Source organism: Halichoeres trimaculatus, unplaced genomic scaffold (genome assembly GCF_033239565.1).
Source record: "Halichoeres trimaculatus isolate MK-OKI-2021-1 unplaced genomic scaffold, fHalTri1.1 fHalTri1_scaffold_16, whole genome shotgun sequence".
Classification (NCBI taxonomy): Eukaryota; Metazoa; Chordata; class Actinopteri; order Labriformes; family Labridae; genus Halichoeres; species Halichoeres trimaculatus.
Genome location: NW_027437194.1, coordinates 31,262,391 through 31,278,256, shown reverse-complemented (window position 1 = coordinate 31,278,256; position 15,866 = coordinate 31,262,391). Strand labels below are relative to the sequence as shown.

Sequence of the window (15,866 nt, the reverse complement as noted above, 5' to 3'; positions counted from 1 at the left end):
CTGAATGTATCCCACTTGACATCAGCAACATGCTTTAAACCGGGGGGTGGGGGGTATTTTCGGGGGACTGCCGTCCACATCTCATTTATTCACACGTCCTTTTTGAAACTGCAGAAAATCAACTGTTCACTCCAGCTCAATTCTGTAAAAAACAGATAATTCTACACTCTTTACTGCATTAAACGAGCCCTGAATGATCGATATTTGTCCTGTATATAAATCTAAAGAATTCTTTGAAAATTTCCTTCTATCTTCCTGGTGTCATGTTTCAGCTTGGGGCTGCTCTGCACCAATGAGCAACAGTTTGTGTGTTCAGAGCATGTAAAACTGAGAATACTTCACTCCTCTTTGATCCAAGGCTTGAATTAAGTGTTTTTTATATAGTTCCTCACAGTTTTTAGCCTTTAGCCCTGGTTCTCCTGACCTCATAGAAGTATAGAAGTTCATATTGCAGTGAAAATTGAGTCAACATTGAGTAAAAATGTGACAGAAGCAAAAACCGTCCTAAAAATCAAATCAGCTTATCTTGGGTGCAGGACTGTGTAGAGTTTGTAAAGATAGAACCATAAAACTTTTTTCATGTGTTCCTTATGCATCAGGGTACCTAAAAATGTGTTGTATATGTTCCCACCTTATTTTTAAATGTTTTTTTAATGTCTTTTAATTAAATTTTAATGTCCTGGAATTCAAATTGTTTATTTTGGGACCTTAAAAAGATATGAGATTAAAATGTGATTAATTAGATTAATTAATTACAAATCCTGTAATAATTAGATTATTTTTTTAATCACCTGACAGCACTAATAAAAAGGGTTTGATTTAAAAAAAAAAATAGTGTCAAAACAAAGGTTGCAAAGAGCTAAAATGATAATTTAAGTTTTTGCTGATACTCCTAGACGCCGCCTGAGTGGCTGCCTGTTGCAGCAGCTCTCTCTTTGTGTTGTTTTTGCCCTTTGTCTTCTCTTTTTGGTTCTCTTCATATTTGCAGTCTGTAATTACTTAGTATGTCTGATTTGTTGGCCATTGACACCAAGCTGGTTGTGTTGGTATTACTTTTTTTGCTCCTGTCCTGAGACACCACCAGCCTGTCCTTCCATCCATGCTCATGGGGAATGTTAGATCTGTCTCCAATAAGATGGACGAGCTAGCTGTGCTAACCCAGTACCAGAGGGAATACCAGAGGGCAGAGTAGCATCATGCTATTCACAGACATGGCTAACGGAGCTAACACCAGACACCAACGCCACATTGGAAGAGCTTCACCTGCTGTGAGCAGACAGGATCCAGGAGACAGAGACTGAACAGACAGCTGGGGAAGTTCAGTCCTGGACCCTGTGGAGGTGGAGGCAGAGGCTGGAGAAAGATGGACAAGCTGTCCTCTCTGATGGACTTTTTTTTCTGGATTCTTGAATGTATATTCTTTCTTGTTTTGCTGCTATGGCTCTGAATTTCCCTTTGGGGATTAATAAAGTACATTCTATCTTTTTCTAATGTTTTTAAGCTTGGTGATGGTCCTCAACCACTAAACATCTAGTTGTTTCCATCTGCAGTAAAAATAAAAATAGAGGAAAGAAAATAAAGGGCTGGACAAACAGAAAGACATCCCACAGAGGGATTCCAATGCTTTTTCCAAAACATGACAGCACCATAGTCTGCCCGCAGATCTCGGTCAGCTTTTAGAAACCTTATTGAGTGTGTAGGGCAATGTTTCTCAATATATTATATCTCAAGGTTTGAAATCCCACTTGAGGTCAAAAAAACATCCAAACCAACTGAGTGGCTAACAGCAATCTAGCCCCTTTTTGCTGGCCCCTGTGGCTATTATCACTCTCTGTACTATTGTCCCCAAGCAGCTATAGGTTCTCACGGCTTCACATGCTTGACTGCATGTCAGATCTACAAAACTGCAGTATGCATGCCACTGGATTACAGTGCCTTTAAACAGAGTGTATACCCATGTGATGTCTCTTGGTAAGCTGTGACAGAGTCATAACAGACCAGTGTCTTTGTTGTACAAGGTGTAATCACTAACCACTGAACGATGCCTCATTTATCCAGCTCCAATGTGATTACTGACAGCACATTGTCTCGAAGATTTAAGCTCATCATTGGTGTCACATTATTGGCCTGGAATACTCATAATTCTTTTATAAATGTTTTTTTTGCATTGTAATCAGGTCTTCTATAGTAGTCACCCCATGCTATGAAGAACTCATCAGTAAATGTTTTGTTACCTTTAACTGTATGGGTAATTACTGGAGGACTAGCCCATTAGCTAATCAATCCGTCTGTAGACTAAGAATAATGTCTTGATTTAGAAACAGTGCAAAGTTTAGTGCTCACATTAAGCCTATGAGCTGTTGTTCCTGGCCTGAGTTAAAGGTCCATGAGCTGCAGCCAGCAGCTGAAAAACAATAGGCGCTCTCCACACGTCGCTGATGTATGTTTTCACATCACAAGACTTCACCAGGTTGAGCCAGGTCTTTTGCATCTTAAGGATCATTTTTTACATCAGCTCTTTAGGATTATACAAATCACTAGACCGTAAAGCAGTGGCCAAATATTAAGGAAGGCAACAACTACTAATGCATGTATTGACTTGTGCTTCCTATTCCAGTATTGCACAAAAGGAAGATTTAAACAGCATTAAAAGTTGCTCAAAGGCGCCCAGGCCTGTTTTCTATGTTAAAACACCATACTTCTGGACCAGTATATTATGGTCCCTGGAACTCTGTAATATAGTGTTTTCTTAATACAATCTGAAACTGAATTAAGCATGAATGTAATGTAACTTCTTGTTGCTTTGAGCCCAGTGGTTAATGTTCTACCACAGAGCGTTCATCAATCTACAGCCCTGATAGTGATGGTTGAAAATCAGCTTATCTTAAAACAAAGACTTCATCATGGAAACAGAAGAATTTTTTGATTGTAGTTAAAGGTGATGTGAGGACTATCCGTTTGGTATTAATAGCAGTGACAACTTTGGCCAGAATCTATAATGTTTTTCTGGGGTTACAGACGACATTTCCCATGAGCACCATCACCCATTGATTAAAAAGACACCACTCTCGCCAAGGCATGTGTTTGTTTTGAAAGCAGAGAGAGGGGCAGATCTACTTTTAAACACTACTTTTCATTGTTAAAGACAATTTTTTCAAGGATGCTAAGTGACAAGAAATGTTTTTATTTGCAGTTAGGTACTGCCATTTGTTTGAAACAGGAAAAAAATGACAGATCTTGCTTCTCACTAGGGATGGGTACCTTTCACATTTGAAACAATACAGTACCAACGCCCAGTAACTGGCAATCCGGATCGGTACTCAACGGTACCAATTGTCGGTACTTTTTTGTGTTTATGTGGTACGTAAAATAATATATAAAATATTATCTTATTTTTCTTATTCTTATTTCTTATAATTATTATTATTATTTATTATCTTATTATTTATTAGTTATTACCTTGCAATGCTGTGTTCATGTCCAGCATGGAAATTTCACCTACTCTTCCACTTCTTGACAGTCACAAGGATGCATTTAGGTACCTAAACATGGTACCTTTTGATTTTTCTATGAATCAGTACCTGGTACTTTTGATAGAATTTAGTCGGTACCTATAAAAGTACCCAATTCAGCACCCATTCCTACCAGTATATGGTGCATACTTTTATTTTTTGTTGTGGATTTTGCTGATGACCATCAAAAGCTGTTAAGAGTCTTTCACTACATACTTAAAAGCTAATGTAATTTGTACTTAACATGCATGGTGAAAAAAAGCTTTTTATGTCACCATGTCACTAGCCAAGTGTGGTAGCAAAATAAGCTCTGTTGAAATTAAATCAACGTTTTTTTCTTGGAGCCCAAACATATGTTTCCTTATACAGATGTTTGTTGTGGTAGAGTAAAGGTATTGTCATGTGACTGCGATGTCATGGGATATAACTTGTCACTTGCATCTCATTATGTCATTTAACAAACCAGCTTATATAACAGATAAGAACAACATGATAAAATAAATAATTAAATGATATTTAACTCAAGATAAACTGTCATCAGGCTGATATCTGGGACTTTATTCACATAAGTACCAGGAATATTTAATGCTTTCTATTCCGGCTACATGTTTGTCAATTTGCTCACCACTTACAACAGATCCTTCATATTATTACTTAACTGTGTATGCATTAGTCGATTGTTTTAACTACAATACAACCAGCCTGAACTTAGTTAGTAGTTAGTAGTTAGGTTTGTCAGTGTCCACTCTATCATAACCATTCAGCAGGTCTTCCTTTTGCACTGACTCAAAGCAGAAGCAACCCCAGACATCTTCACTGCTGTTTCATAATCGGAACAGTCTCACATGTTTTAGTTCCAAACAGTCACGCAGTGTGCTGTGACTTCACAGATGACAGGTATGTGAGGAATGTTTGCTTCATGTTACTGTGGACATGATGGAGGGCTACAGAGAGCTAAACTATGACAACAAAAGGAAGAGGCACCTATGATGAACAGGCAGATTGCAATGCATTTGTTGCTTACATTACACTGAATTTAATACCTTGATCAATTTTAGATTCTTCTTATCTGCCATACTTTAAGAATAAATGGGAAGTGATTTTCTATTGTTGGATTATATCATTATTGAATTTTAACCCAAATGGTGAGATCAAACAGCCAGGATTTAAGAGGTTGTCCTGCATCTGCATTTCACGGAGGTGCAAAGTGAACATGATTTGATTACATGACACGTCAAGAGGCGCATGACTGTGTAGACACTGGGAAGCTTGTTTACACTAAGCCCCACACAGGCTGTTTTCATCTTACACTACTGACATTTGCCCCATTAGTTTGCTGTGACAACATGAAAATACCGTTGCAGTTTCCACCATCCCCTGTCCTTGTCAGTCTGTTCACAAACCTGGTTTGAATTTGATAGATATCCAAGGAGCAATGAGGGGGTCAATTTGCAATTTGAAGTACCAACCATGGCTAAATGAGATTAATTATTTCTAGCTCAGGCATTGAATGAATTTGCACATGTCCGCTAAAACGTCAGTTTACTGTCTCAGTATAATATACATGACTGCTTTGAAATGTAAACACAAACCAACCATTAGCATCCGATGCTAGGTGGCTTGATCGACTTGAAAGCTTAGACATCTGCTTTCAGGCTCTAAGTAAAGAGCTGAGTTGTTTCTTCCACAAATAGGAATCGTTTCGGGTGATATTTCGTAGCAGATGAGATAAACAGGGGGAGGTATAGTGACACATCGGACGAGAATGACAGGAATTCAGTCTCCAACCAGTTATTAAACTGCAGCGTTGTATCTTCACTCAGGGGGAAAAGGCTTCGCTTATAAAGCTGTGAACCAAAACAAGGCCAGCGTCTCCGCAGTTTGCAACCCCCACATCAAATAAACGCTGGGAAAGTTCAGCTAGCTACAAATCTAACGGCACAGTACAAGTTCCAAAATCGTAAAACTGGCTTGGTATGCGTTTTCTTGTAGGCTAGTAAGCAACACATCAGCAGCCAAAGTAGAGAACAGCTGGCCTGCATACGTAACTAACGTGAGCCCGTGTCATTCCACCGTTACCACAGCTAGCTCACCAAGCTAGCGTTAGCCTTTATGCTACGTAGCATCGCCGGCACCGGATAATAGTCTGACAGTGAAAAGTAACCCCCGAAACTTTACGTTTTCACACCTACCCATGTCAAGAGGCTTTCACAGAGCTCCATTCGATCCAAGGACTCTGATGTACTCATTGTAAACTAACGAAGACCGACTTCTTTAGTGAAATGCCTGAGGTTGGCAGTCAGCTACATGTACTCCCGAGGTCCCTCACTCTCTGGGTGTCTCCCAATCTGTGCTGGCCAATAGCTGCTCTGCCAGTCCGGCGTATGCCGGAGAGGAGTGATTGGTGGGCGGAGTCTGCAGTCCACAGAAAAAAACACTCCCACAACTCAGAGGAAAACTCCCTGAAGACGATTTTCTTCTTGTGGGACGGGAATGCCACACGATACGAGTGACGTACATGAAACTGCTGCTCTGAGGACAAGGGCCAGTTGGGCTGGAGTAACGCATCGTACAGTCGAGCTCTTTAAAAGTGTATGTAGTCAGACTTTTTTTCTTACAGGAGAGAGGGGAAAGCAAAGGCCTATATTCATGTTGGGGTGATGAGATTAGGTGTAAAGAGCAATCACCCAATCTCTAATCTCTGCTTTTGTTTTATGTATAGAATGACTAATTTTTTAGGCATGTCTCTATTTCTCCCATACATGTTAATGCTTTATACAACAGATGACCCAATGAGCTACTGTAACTCATTAAGTAATTACAAACCACAAGATTAGGATAAACTGATTTAGCTCATTAGTCCTTTGGCAAGAAGACAAACTAAACATGAACATCACAATAGTTACCATTTTAAAAACACTGTTATAGTGCTCATATGATGACAGTCATGTCAACAGGCTATCTACCCCCTTCGTTGAACAGTGACAGTGCTGAGTTTAGGAAGAGCACAGCTGAGTCAGTTTGCAGAAAGCCGTAGGCGGTGTATTAAGACATAAATCAGTGTTGTGCTGGATGTGGTGATCTTTTTTTTTTTTTTTTGCATCACAGAAAATGAGACACAGCCAAATGTAATAAAAGTAAATATTATTCTGACTTACTTCATGTTTTGGAATCCAACAAAGAAGATTGTGATTTAGTTTCATGCCTTGCAAGGCTTTTAAGATATCTTTCTGTTAAACTTCAAACACACAGAGGCCCACCTTGAGGCCCTCTTGCAGCCTCTTGAATGTTCTTGATGGCTCTCCTTGGTTGTAGCCCTTTCACTCCAAGGAGTTTTGGGGTTTGCAGAAATGAATGGCCAGTAAAGCCACAGTACCCGACCTACACTGGCTTTCCAGCCATTGCCCTGGCAGTCCCCCAGTGACAGGGGGATCTAAATATACATACCTTGTGTGGGTGTTAATCATCATCTCTCCAATAGCTCCAGTATTCGCTCACCTGTGTGAGACTCTCACCAAACTGGTTCTCAGATGTTGAACTGCTGAAGCGTTTACAGCTTGTGCTGTCATTGCCTTCAGCTGATTAAAAGTAAAGGGTGGAGGTTGCTCAGAAACTGAAGAGACAGACTAATAGAAATGAACCAGTACAGACATTTAAAATATATGACACAACAGGCTGAATGCTTCACCTCAATCTACAACATTTCAAGAGGGAACTGATGCTACGTGTTCTGATCTAAAGCTGTAATATACAGAAAAGACTTCACTTCACCTCTGATCCCTCAGCCTACAACATGCAACATGAGGACTAGTGCAGGTTTAGAAAACAGAGCCCAGGGAAAGCAAATGGTCGAGATACAGTTACAGCTGGTGATCCAGGGTCATGACCTCTCATGAACTGATGTAATTTTTGGTGCCAAGAGGTATAGCAACAGATTTATGCACTAGACATAGAATAATTCTCTTTGGATGAACTGGTTGACTCGGGGTGTGAGAGCTGTTTTTTTTTAAAGGGGCCACAAGCCGATTTAAACAGAAGCAGGGCTATATCATTTGAACTGTAGTTTACCATCTAATGTCTGTAAACTTATTTCTAAACCTATTGTTTTGATGTCTTTATTATATGCATGTCTGGCTCTGAAATTTTCCTTTAATAAAATGGTATTAGTATTAGTATTAGTATTAGTAGGGCTCCCTGCTTCAGCCCCACGACGGAGGTACTTGCATGCACACCTTGCGCTTGCTATAGTCATTTTGTTGAGCACTGAATCTTCACAGCAAGTAAACAGTAGCTCAAGTAAAGGAAGATGCAGATGCGGATGGAAATTAGCCTTGAGCTAAATCCGGCATATTTACAGCATTGTTACCTGTTCATTAATATGCATTGTCTCATTCAAATGAAGAAATAGAAAAAAAAAAAAAAAAGAGGGCAGGACAAACTGCCAGGCGGGATAGCTTCATTCTGTTCTGGAGATGTGCGTAGCCCAAAATGACATTGTCTTGGGTGGTGTTTTCGACACAGCTCGCTTGAGGAGAGATTGTCAAGAAAGGGGGCAAGCAAATAGGGGGAAGGGTGGATTTCTTTTTTCAAATAAGGCGGTGTTATAGACACGCCAGGGGCACATATTTTTGTTAGTAAACCATATAAAAGCGGATTTTTGGTAGTATGTTCCCTTTAACACTTCAAGCTGCCCCTCACTCATCAAATATCCACCTCACTCTCCCTGGAGATGTTGCTCTCTAGTGCTGAACTACTTTGGCACATCACCAGTGAAGGGTGTTAGGTCATTAATCTTCATACACCCTAGCCTGGGTGTCCTTGTTGGGAGGGTTTGGTCCCCAGCTTGTGCCCAAGTGATGCGTTGTTCCTAGAGACCCCCCTATGGTTCCACAGCCACCTTGAGGCCCTCTTGCAGCCTCTTGAATGTTCTTGATGGCTCTCCTTGGTTGTAGCCCTTTCACTCCAAGGAGTTTTGGGGTTTGCAGAAATGAATGGCCAGTAAAGCCACAGTACCCGACCTACACTGGCTTTCCAGCCATTGCCCTGGCAGTCTGATGAGCTTTGTGTATTTGGCCCTCTTATTCTTGTTGACCTCATCAATTCAGCCCTCCCACGAGACAGTCAGCCAGAAGAACTACTGTGGAAACTGTGGTGGACTCTGTTGTCAGGACCATTTCTGGGCAGAGAAAAGTGGTTGTGATGTTGACAGGGAACTTGAGCTGCGTTCCAAGGTCAGCTTGGAGCTGCCAGTCACAGGCGGTGATGAGGAGCCCCCCCTGTGGGGCTAGGGTGATCTTGATGAGCCTTCTGTCATGGTCCAACGAAGGAGATTAATCGTCTGGGTGTAGCCTGGGTCTTCGTCTGTGCTGGATTGTTGTGCTAAGTCCACTTAGTCCACCAAAGATCTCAAAACTTGGTCGTGACACCAGCAATACCACCCTCCCTTAGGCTGTTGGTCAGGAGTTCAAGATATGCTCCAGGGTACCCCTCCTTTGGCACAGCCTGTATTCAAGAGTATCAACTAGGCCAAATGATCAGCTCGTCATCAAGCTCGTAATCAAGCTCTGCTCGAGCCTGATAACGAGCCATTCATTTGAATCAGGTGTGCTGGAGTGGGGTAACATCTAAAACATGCAGGGCAGGGGTACCCCAGGACCAGGACTGGGAAACACTGAACTAGGCCACGGGTGTGCAGGTTGGCTGGGCTTGGGAGGACAACATGGACTGAATGGGCAAGAAACTTGTTGCATGATGGTTCAGCTTTCCAAAGCTCTGTCCAGGTGATTTTACGGGATTTGGCTAGCTCCCACCCAGTCCTCGCCCCTTGCTTAGACTAGGATCTTAAAAATATAAGGGTGTTGTCTTTTCTGTTGTACCTGAAGACTATAGACCTGTGTAGCTCTGTAGACTGGTAAACAGAAGGCAAATATAAAATCTCACAATTACATTTGAATAAAAAGTGAACATGCAGTAATGCAGCAAGCTTTGACAACTTTTGTGTCACTGTTTTTAAAACTAAAGATTTACTTAAAGCATCTGTGAGGAACTTAGCTTTCAGTAACAATTTTAGCACTTTCTGTAGTAAAAAAGATTCCTCCTATTTCTCTGTTGATCCTGTCCTGTACTTGTGTGCTTCTGAGGTCAGACTACACAACGTTTCTGTCTGTTTCAGAGGTCACTGTGTCAGATAAGAGTCCCAAAGCTACACCTTGAGCTTTAAAGTCATATAACATAGTCTAGTTTCTTCCCACCCTGGTGGCAGCAAGACTTGAAAATGAAAATATGCACAATGCAATTGTTTTTGCGAACAGTCATGTTTGCTTTTACAGGTCACAAAGAAACCTTATTGGTAATGAACTTCAATCTGTTTCATACCATGTGAAAAACCCCTCATGGGAGCTTTAAATAACCCAAACTTGAAATCTCTAAAATGTGAGGTTACTTTGCAACAGTCATCCTGTGGATGTATTTTTTACAGGCTTAGATTTCATTCAGATCAGTCTGTAGCCGGTAAAAGTGCTTAAGGGATTTTTACACAAGCACATGAAGATTCATAACCAAATGATCTCTAAATGCTTTGTCAGTTAAATTAAGCAGAAAGCCTGTGATAGTTGCAGCAGTGGGATGCAAATAAAAAGTCCAGCAGTCATTGCTTTGAACCAACTTTCAATGCATTAAATCAAAACACTTCCATCAAAACAGTAAACTCAAGTTCACATTACATTACATGTCTCCAGTATGATAATATGCACGTTAACCAAATTTGGCAATGCCTTCAAGAATTGGCTGGTTGTGATGCAAATAGGTCAGTTAATTCAAAAGAGTTCCTTTGATTCACAAAGCTTGGTTTATAGTAGAAACACACAACACAACATTCTCTTACAAACAACACCTGGTGCTGTATTGTCACCCACCTTGACCTTAAACAACAGTTATTAAGCCAAAACTGAAAGAGTGAAAACCATGAACAGGGTCAACATTCAGGAATTTATCCTATTCCAACCCCACTCCAGAGACGCAGTCACATCTCTGGCTTCAAAGTAAAACTCCTTGGGAAGACCAGTATTGTTGAAGACTTTCCTCAAAGTATTTATTCTTGTTTTTTTGTCAGTCTTGTTGCAAATTCACTGCAGGGTTCACCTCATGCCCGAGCAAGCCCTGGGCTCTTTAACGAGTTAGTGCCTAGCCGTTGAGTCTCTGTGTGACCACCTCTCTGTACATGATGGAGATGTACACAAAGAGAAGCAGGATGACAAAGAAATCATCCATGAACCCCAAGAGGCCGAAAAGGGCCTCCGGGAGGATGTCGAGTGGTGAGGCAAGGTAGGTGAGAGCTCCAACCAGGCAGAGGAGGATACGGATCCTGAACATCCAGAAGAGGCCACCCACTGAAAACATCTCCCTGAAGGCATGGCGCAGCAGGGTGGGCACATCTCTTAGTCTGTCCATATACTGAGGACACAAGAAGAGAAAGTGAGAAAATTTGTTTAAAATATATTCTCCTTATTCAATTGACTGCACAAATGAGCTCATTATGGAATCTTGAAGATACGTGGCTGTTCAAAACAGGCTTTTTAATCAAAAGACTGAATGAAAATCATCATCTCCAGCTGGCCTTTTCTTCTAGTCACAATCACACACACCACCGCCCCTCCCTCCTGTTGCTCTCTGCTCTGCTCAAAGCCTTCCTGATGCCTTCACTACTGATGGTCAAAAACACCAACATTTGCACTGAACACATAACTTGCAGCAGAGCTGTTACAATATGAACGCCAGAGTCTATATGTGTGGTAGTGGACATGTACGATGAAGTGAGGGACTTGGGTTGCTAAGACAACGTGACATGTTTTTGCGAAAAAGGTGTTTCCATTGCTCTTTTGCGACAAACTTCAACATAGAAACTTCTGAAAAACCACCGCATGAGAGCATAAAAACGTTTTTTTTTCAAGTTTGAGAGATTTTTCATAATTTTGGTGTTTCCATATTATTTTTTATTGTGATGTTTCGGTTTTGTGCAATTCTAGGTGTAATGGAAACTCAGCCAATGAGGATGAAAATACACAAAACACTTGCTTCTATGCAAACCAGTGCAAAAAACAGAATAGAGAGGGAGCACATATGACAGGTCAAAGAAGGTCTGTCTCAGTTTCAATCACATGCAGAGGCAACCTGTGCCTCTTGGACTCTACACATATGTGCAGCTGTACTATACTCACAGATCGTGGCTGTCCTGAGAACCTCCGATTGTAATCGTTTATGTCTCTCAATATCAGCTGAGGCTCCGCCTCACCGTCCTGGACTCTCTGAGGACCAGTGTGCTCGTGAAACAGCGGGAAAAGCAATGTTACCTTGGACAGGGAATAAAGTACAAGATCAAACCACAACAATATCAAAGCCTGATAGAAATGTATTCACATCAAAATAATTCTTTTTAGAGGCAGAAACAGTTATTCTGTTAAACCAGAGACAAAAGAGACATCAGTGTGGACTTTTGACTCTGTCAGTTACACAGAAAGTGTTCGTGTTGGGCAATGGTTTTGCCACAAATTACAGTTTAAGAGTATTTTTGGTGCTGTGATACTTATTTCTGTCTATCAGTACATGTAAAGGAAAGATACTGTGACAGCTCACCATTTGTCTGCAGATGGGACAGTTAATAGCACCCAGCCAGGTGCCATATCTCCAGTAGGCTATGATGCAGGAGCCTGTGCAGGAAAAGAGAGCACACAAACACAGCACTGCTGTAATCACCACTTCAAGGTGTGTATTTATTTCCACAATGCTTCATTAGTGTGTCTCTTTCAGCTACAAACAATTATTTGTCCACAGCTATGTTAGTACATGCTAACAGACATGTAGCCAGAACATCATCCTTTAGCATGTTGCGATCCCCTTTTAGCCCACAAACAGACAGGCTCAAAATGCACCAGCAGTGACAAGGAGCTTCTCCTTTCCTTATAACAAACAGTTTATTTATGTACAAAGATGGAACAGGACAAGAGACTTACCACAGAAGAGATGTCCACAATTTGTTTCCACAGGCAGGACAGCCTGCTGTAAGCACACAGGACAAGACATGTCTGTGTAGTACTGCTGCCGGGCCTCCGCCTGACTGTTTTCATCCTGAGGGAGACAAATCAAAACATTCAAATAAAGAAACACATTAGGGAGTAACTGTTGTAATCAAACCAACCAGCTGGTAGTTTCTCTCGAAACATACAGCAAACTGTGAGCTTCACAAAAAGTTTACAATTATCAATTTATTTTTTACTCTTTCAATAAAATGGTAATTTTAACATTTTTTTCACCTGCTGATGTTCTTTGAAACTTCTTCACTCTTAGCTTACATCAGGAAATACATTATTATGCAACTTCCTGTGATGGTTAGGCAGCAGAACTTTTAATCTTACTTCCCTAACTGTTTACAACTTGAAAACCAAAATGATATAAAACCATTTCAATCTTTCAACGTGTATCCTGTTAAATTTACAGCTTGTGAGAACAGCTTTTTTACCTGTCATTTAAATCATACAAGATCACAAACATACATGATTACATTTGATGTTTTAATGTACCTGCTCTGTTTGGAGCTGTTGCCGAACAGCTCGAACATGCTCTTGATTCTCAGGGTGAATGTTCTGCTCCTCTTGTCTACAAAGTTAGAAAGCAGATGCATGGAATCATAACAACACTGAGATGAATGTTATACCTCAAGTTGGGAGCTGAGCGTTATACCTTCACTTAGCAGCGAGTAGCAGAAAAGTATTAATCACATTTTAGTTGTTGGTGAATTTAATCCAAAGTTTATATGATTCCCTCACAATTCACACTCAGTGTCATAACTTTCCATGTACTGCATGTTGTCGTGAAGTCGCTGCTTACCTGCAGAGCAGAGTGAGGAGACCTGCAAGAAAGGTGACGCTGAGAACCACAACAAATAAGACCTGGTTGCTGACACCCTCAATGAGTGTGTCCTCATCTTGGATCAGGTAGTCCAAGTCTCCACATTGACCTTCCTCCATCACCCACACTCATAGCCTACAACACTAGAATTCAAATAAGAGAAAAGAGGCAGTTATATCAAGGTGAAACAGTTGAAAAAAAATTATTAGCAACCACTTAATTACATGGTGGAGCTGATCCTATCTGTGGGGGTTGACATCTCCAATACACTTTGGTGAGTTGTTGTTGTTGTTGTTGTTTTTTTAAAGGTGGGGGGTACCTTGGTGTCTTTTGAAGGGCTGGGAGCAAGTGACATCCACCATCAGCAAAACAACCCCACATTAAAAAGAAAAGAACGGCTGTTTTTTCTGTAAAGCTAAAGCTCCTGTACTCTGTACATATTGTTTGTGGTGCCCCCAATGGACAAAAAGATTTAATTTTTTCGGTGACTGTATGCAAGTAATGTTTCTTAAAATCCTCTGCTACTTCTTATATATGGTCAAATCTATCAGTTGCTTGCAAAAATTCAAATACATACAAACAAGAACAACTTTCCCTGCAGCTTGCAAACAAATACTTCATCTGAAAACCAACCTTGCAGAATGCAGAGGTTTCAGGTAGGTATGTATGGAAATAGGAATGGTCAATGACGTTTTAATGATTTTGAAGTTCATAAGCAGGTCTGGATTTCAATTTAAACCTGTTTGATAAAAAGTTACCGACAGGGGCTTTAATCATCAAATTATATACACATTGCCATGTGGCCCACTTGTCTGAAAGAGTCCGAGCCTCATTTCACACTAATTAAAATGTAGAGCAGATTTATTCAGTGTTAACAGAACAGAAGCACAAAGTTAAGAGTCCAAATAGACTAGTTTTGGAGCACTTAGCATTCGGCTAGCTTTGCTTGACGAAAAGCGTAATTAAGCACATTACCATTACCTTTGCCAATAATGCTAAATGTCTCATAGGTTGCTTTTAACGTTCAGTTCTTATAATAAGCCAACACTTATGTCATAAGCTTACAATCGACTTGCTCTGCCCACCATTAACTCGTCCGTACGTCTGTTTTCAACGTCGTCAACAAACGTCGTAACGAGACAACATCCACTTTCTATTGGATATTAACGTTAGAGTTACTTTAAACGTTCACAATAACAGCTGGCCCTGTAGATCCGACTCTAACTGGGCCATAATCGCCTGCAGCTAACTCATAAACATAGCCTCATTTCCCATGAAGAAGCGAAAGAGATCTGGTTTCCCTTAGAGCTTACCACAGGTCATCAGAGAGACACGGTTATAGATCCATAAAGTCTGCATAACATACAAACAGCGTTTCCATACATTCAGAGAAGGGCGGTGTTTGACGGATGAGCTCACCTACCAGAAAGAGATCCACCTGTTTCCAAAGGGTTGACCTGTTAACGCCATTCACTGTCTTTAGTCCCGGGGTATTTTCTTTCCAACATGTCAGGTTTTCAAAAAAAACAGTCAGTCAATAAGTCCGGGTCTTGTTAGACCATCATTGCAGTGTCACGTTATGTTTTGTATCAGCTTAATTTTGCTTGTGTTGCAGTTCAGGTTGTTTCCCACCCTTAAACCTTCCTCTTCTTCTTCCTATTCTGCCTTGGTTTCTTTTTCTTTTACACAGTCTATGGTTTCTTTGACGGTTGGCAAACAGCGCCTAGGGGCATTACCGCCACCTGCCGGTACGGAATTGTAGCTCTGGCACTATAAACTACCTTCTCTAGTTTGCAAAAATTAAAATAAGCCAAAAAAGGTAATTACACTTAGTTTATGTTCTTTTTATCAGATTTGTTTGACTTGGATATTAGAATACAAATCTACAAAAGCCATGTATCGGATTTCTTTGTGCAATATTACACATTTCCAGATTCATTTTACTTTTTTAAGTTTCATTATCAGTTAAATTCTTTCATCATCACACATTAAGCAGTCATTGATTTTGTGTTGCAGTGTTTCTTATTCTGTAAAAAAGTTCATGTACCTTCATGATGTTTTCTTAGTTTCTAAGTAGTCCTGTTTCATCCTGTGTGCTCACAACAACAACCACAACCACAACCACAACCACAACCACAACCACAACAACAACAACAACAACAACAACAACAACAACAACGACGACGACAACAACTACAACAACAACAATAATAATAATAATAATAATAATAATAATAATAATAATAATAACATTAATATGATTATGATTCTTCTTGTTCTTGTTCTTCTTCTTCTTATTGTTATTATTATTTTAATATTTCTTAAAAGGTGCACTAAACATATTAATTTAACAAATTAAGCTTTAGAAACACTATAAAAAGAGAAAGGATAAGAATCAACCAGAATTAAGGTTTGTAAAAGACTGCACTAAAAATCATTCAAAAGGCAATA

At 40.3% G+C, this 15,866-nt stretch overlaps 2 protein-coding genes across 3 annotated transcripts in view; both read right to left on the bottom strand.

Annotated features, from left to right (window-relative positions):
• Nucleotides 1-5,863, bottom strand: part of hook3 (hook microtubule-tethering protein 3) — a 32,203-nt gene extending 26,340 nt beyond the window's left edge. Inside the window, exon 1 of the mRNA XM_074689890.1 lies at nt 5,705-5,863. Within this exon, the coding sequence (XP_074545991.1) occupies nt 5,705-5,761 (57 nt within the window). The 5' untranslated portion in view covers nt 5,762-5,863. The remainder of the gene's footprint in view (nt 1-5,704) is intronic.
• A 3,960-nt stretch (nt 5,864-9,823) lies between these two features.
• On the bottom strand, nt 9,824-15,121 carry rnf170 (ring finger protein 170). 2 transcript variants are annotated; one of them, XM_074690427.1, is made up of 7 exons: nt 14,835-15,121; nt 13,395-13,558; nt 13,088-13,163; nt 12,521-12,635; nt 12,144-12,217; nt 11,729-11,860; nt 9,824-10,964 (listed from the first exon to the last, which is right to left on the bottom strand). In XM_074690427.1, exons 2-7 carry the CDS (start codon nt 13,532-13,534, stop codon nt 10,695-10,697), a joined length of 807 nt encoding a protein of 268 aa, XP_074546528.1. In that variant the 5' UTR covers nt 13,535-13,558; nt 14,835-15,121; the 3' UTR covers nt 9,824-10,694. The 2 variants fall into 2 exon arrangements, with proteins under 2 accessions (XP_074546528.1, XP_074546527.1); XM_074690426.1 differs by having other exon boundaries at nt 9,826-10,964; nt 14,839-15,119.
• Nucleotides 15,122-15,866: the final 745 nt, after the last annotated feature.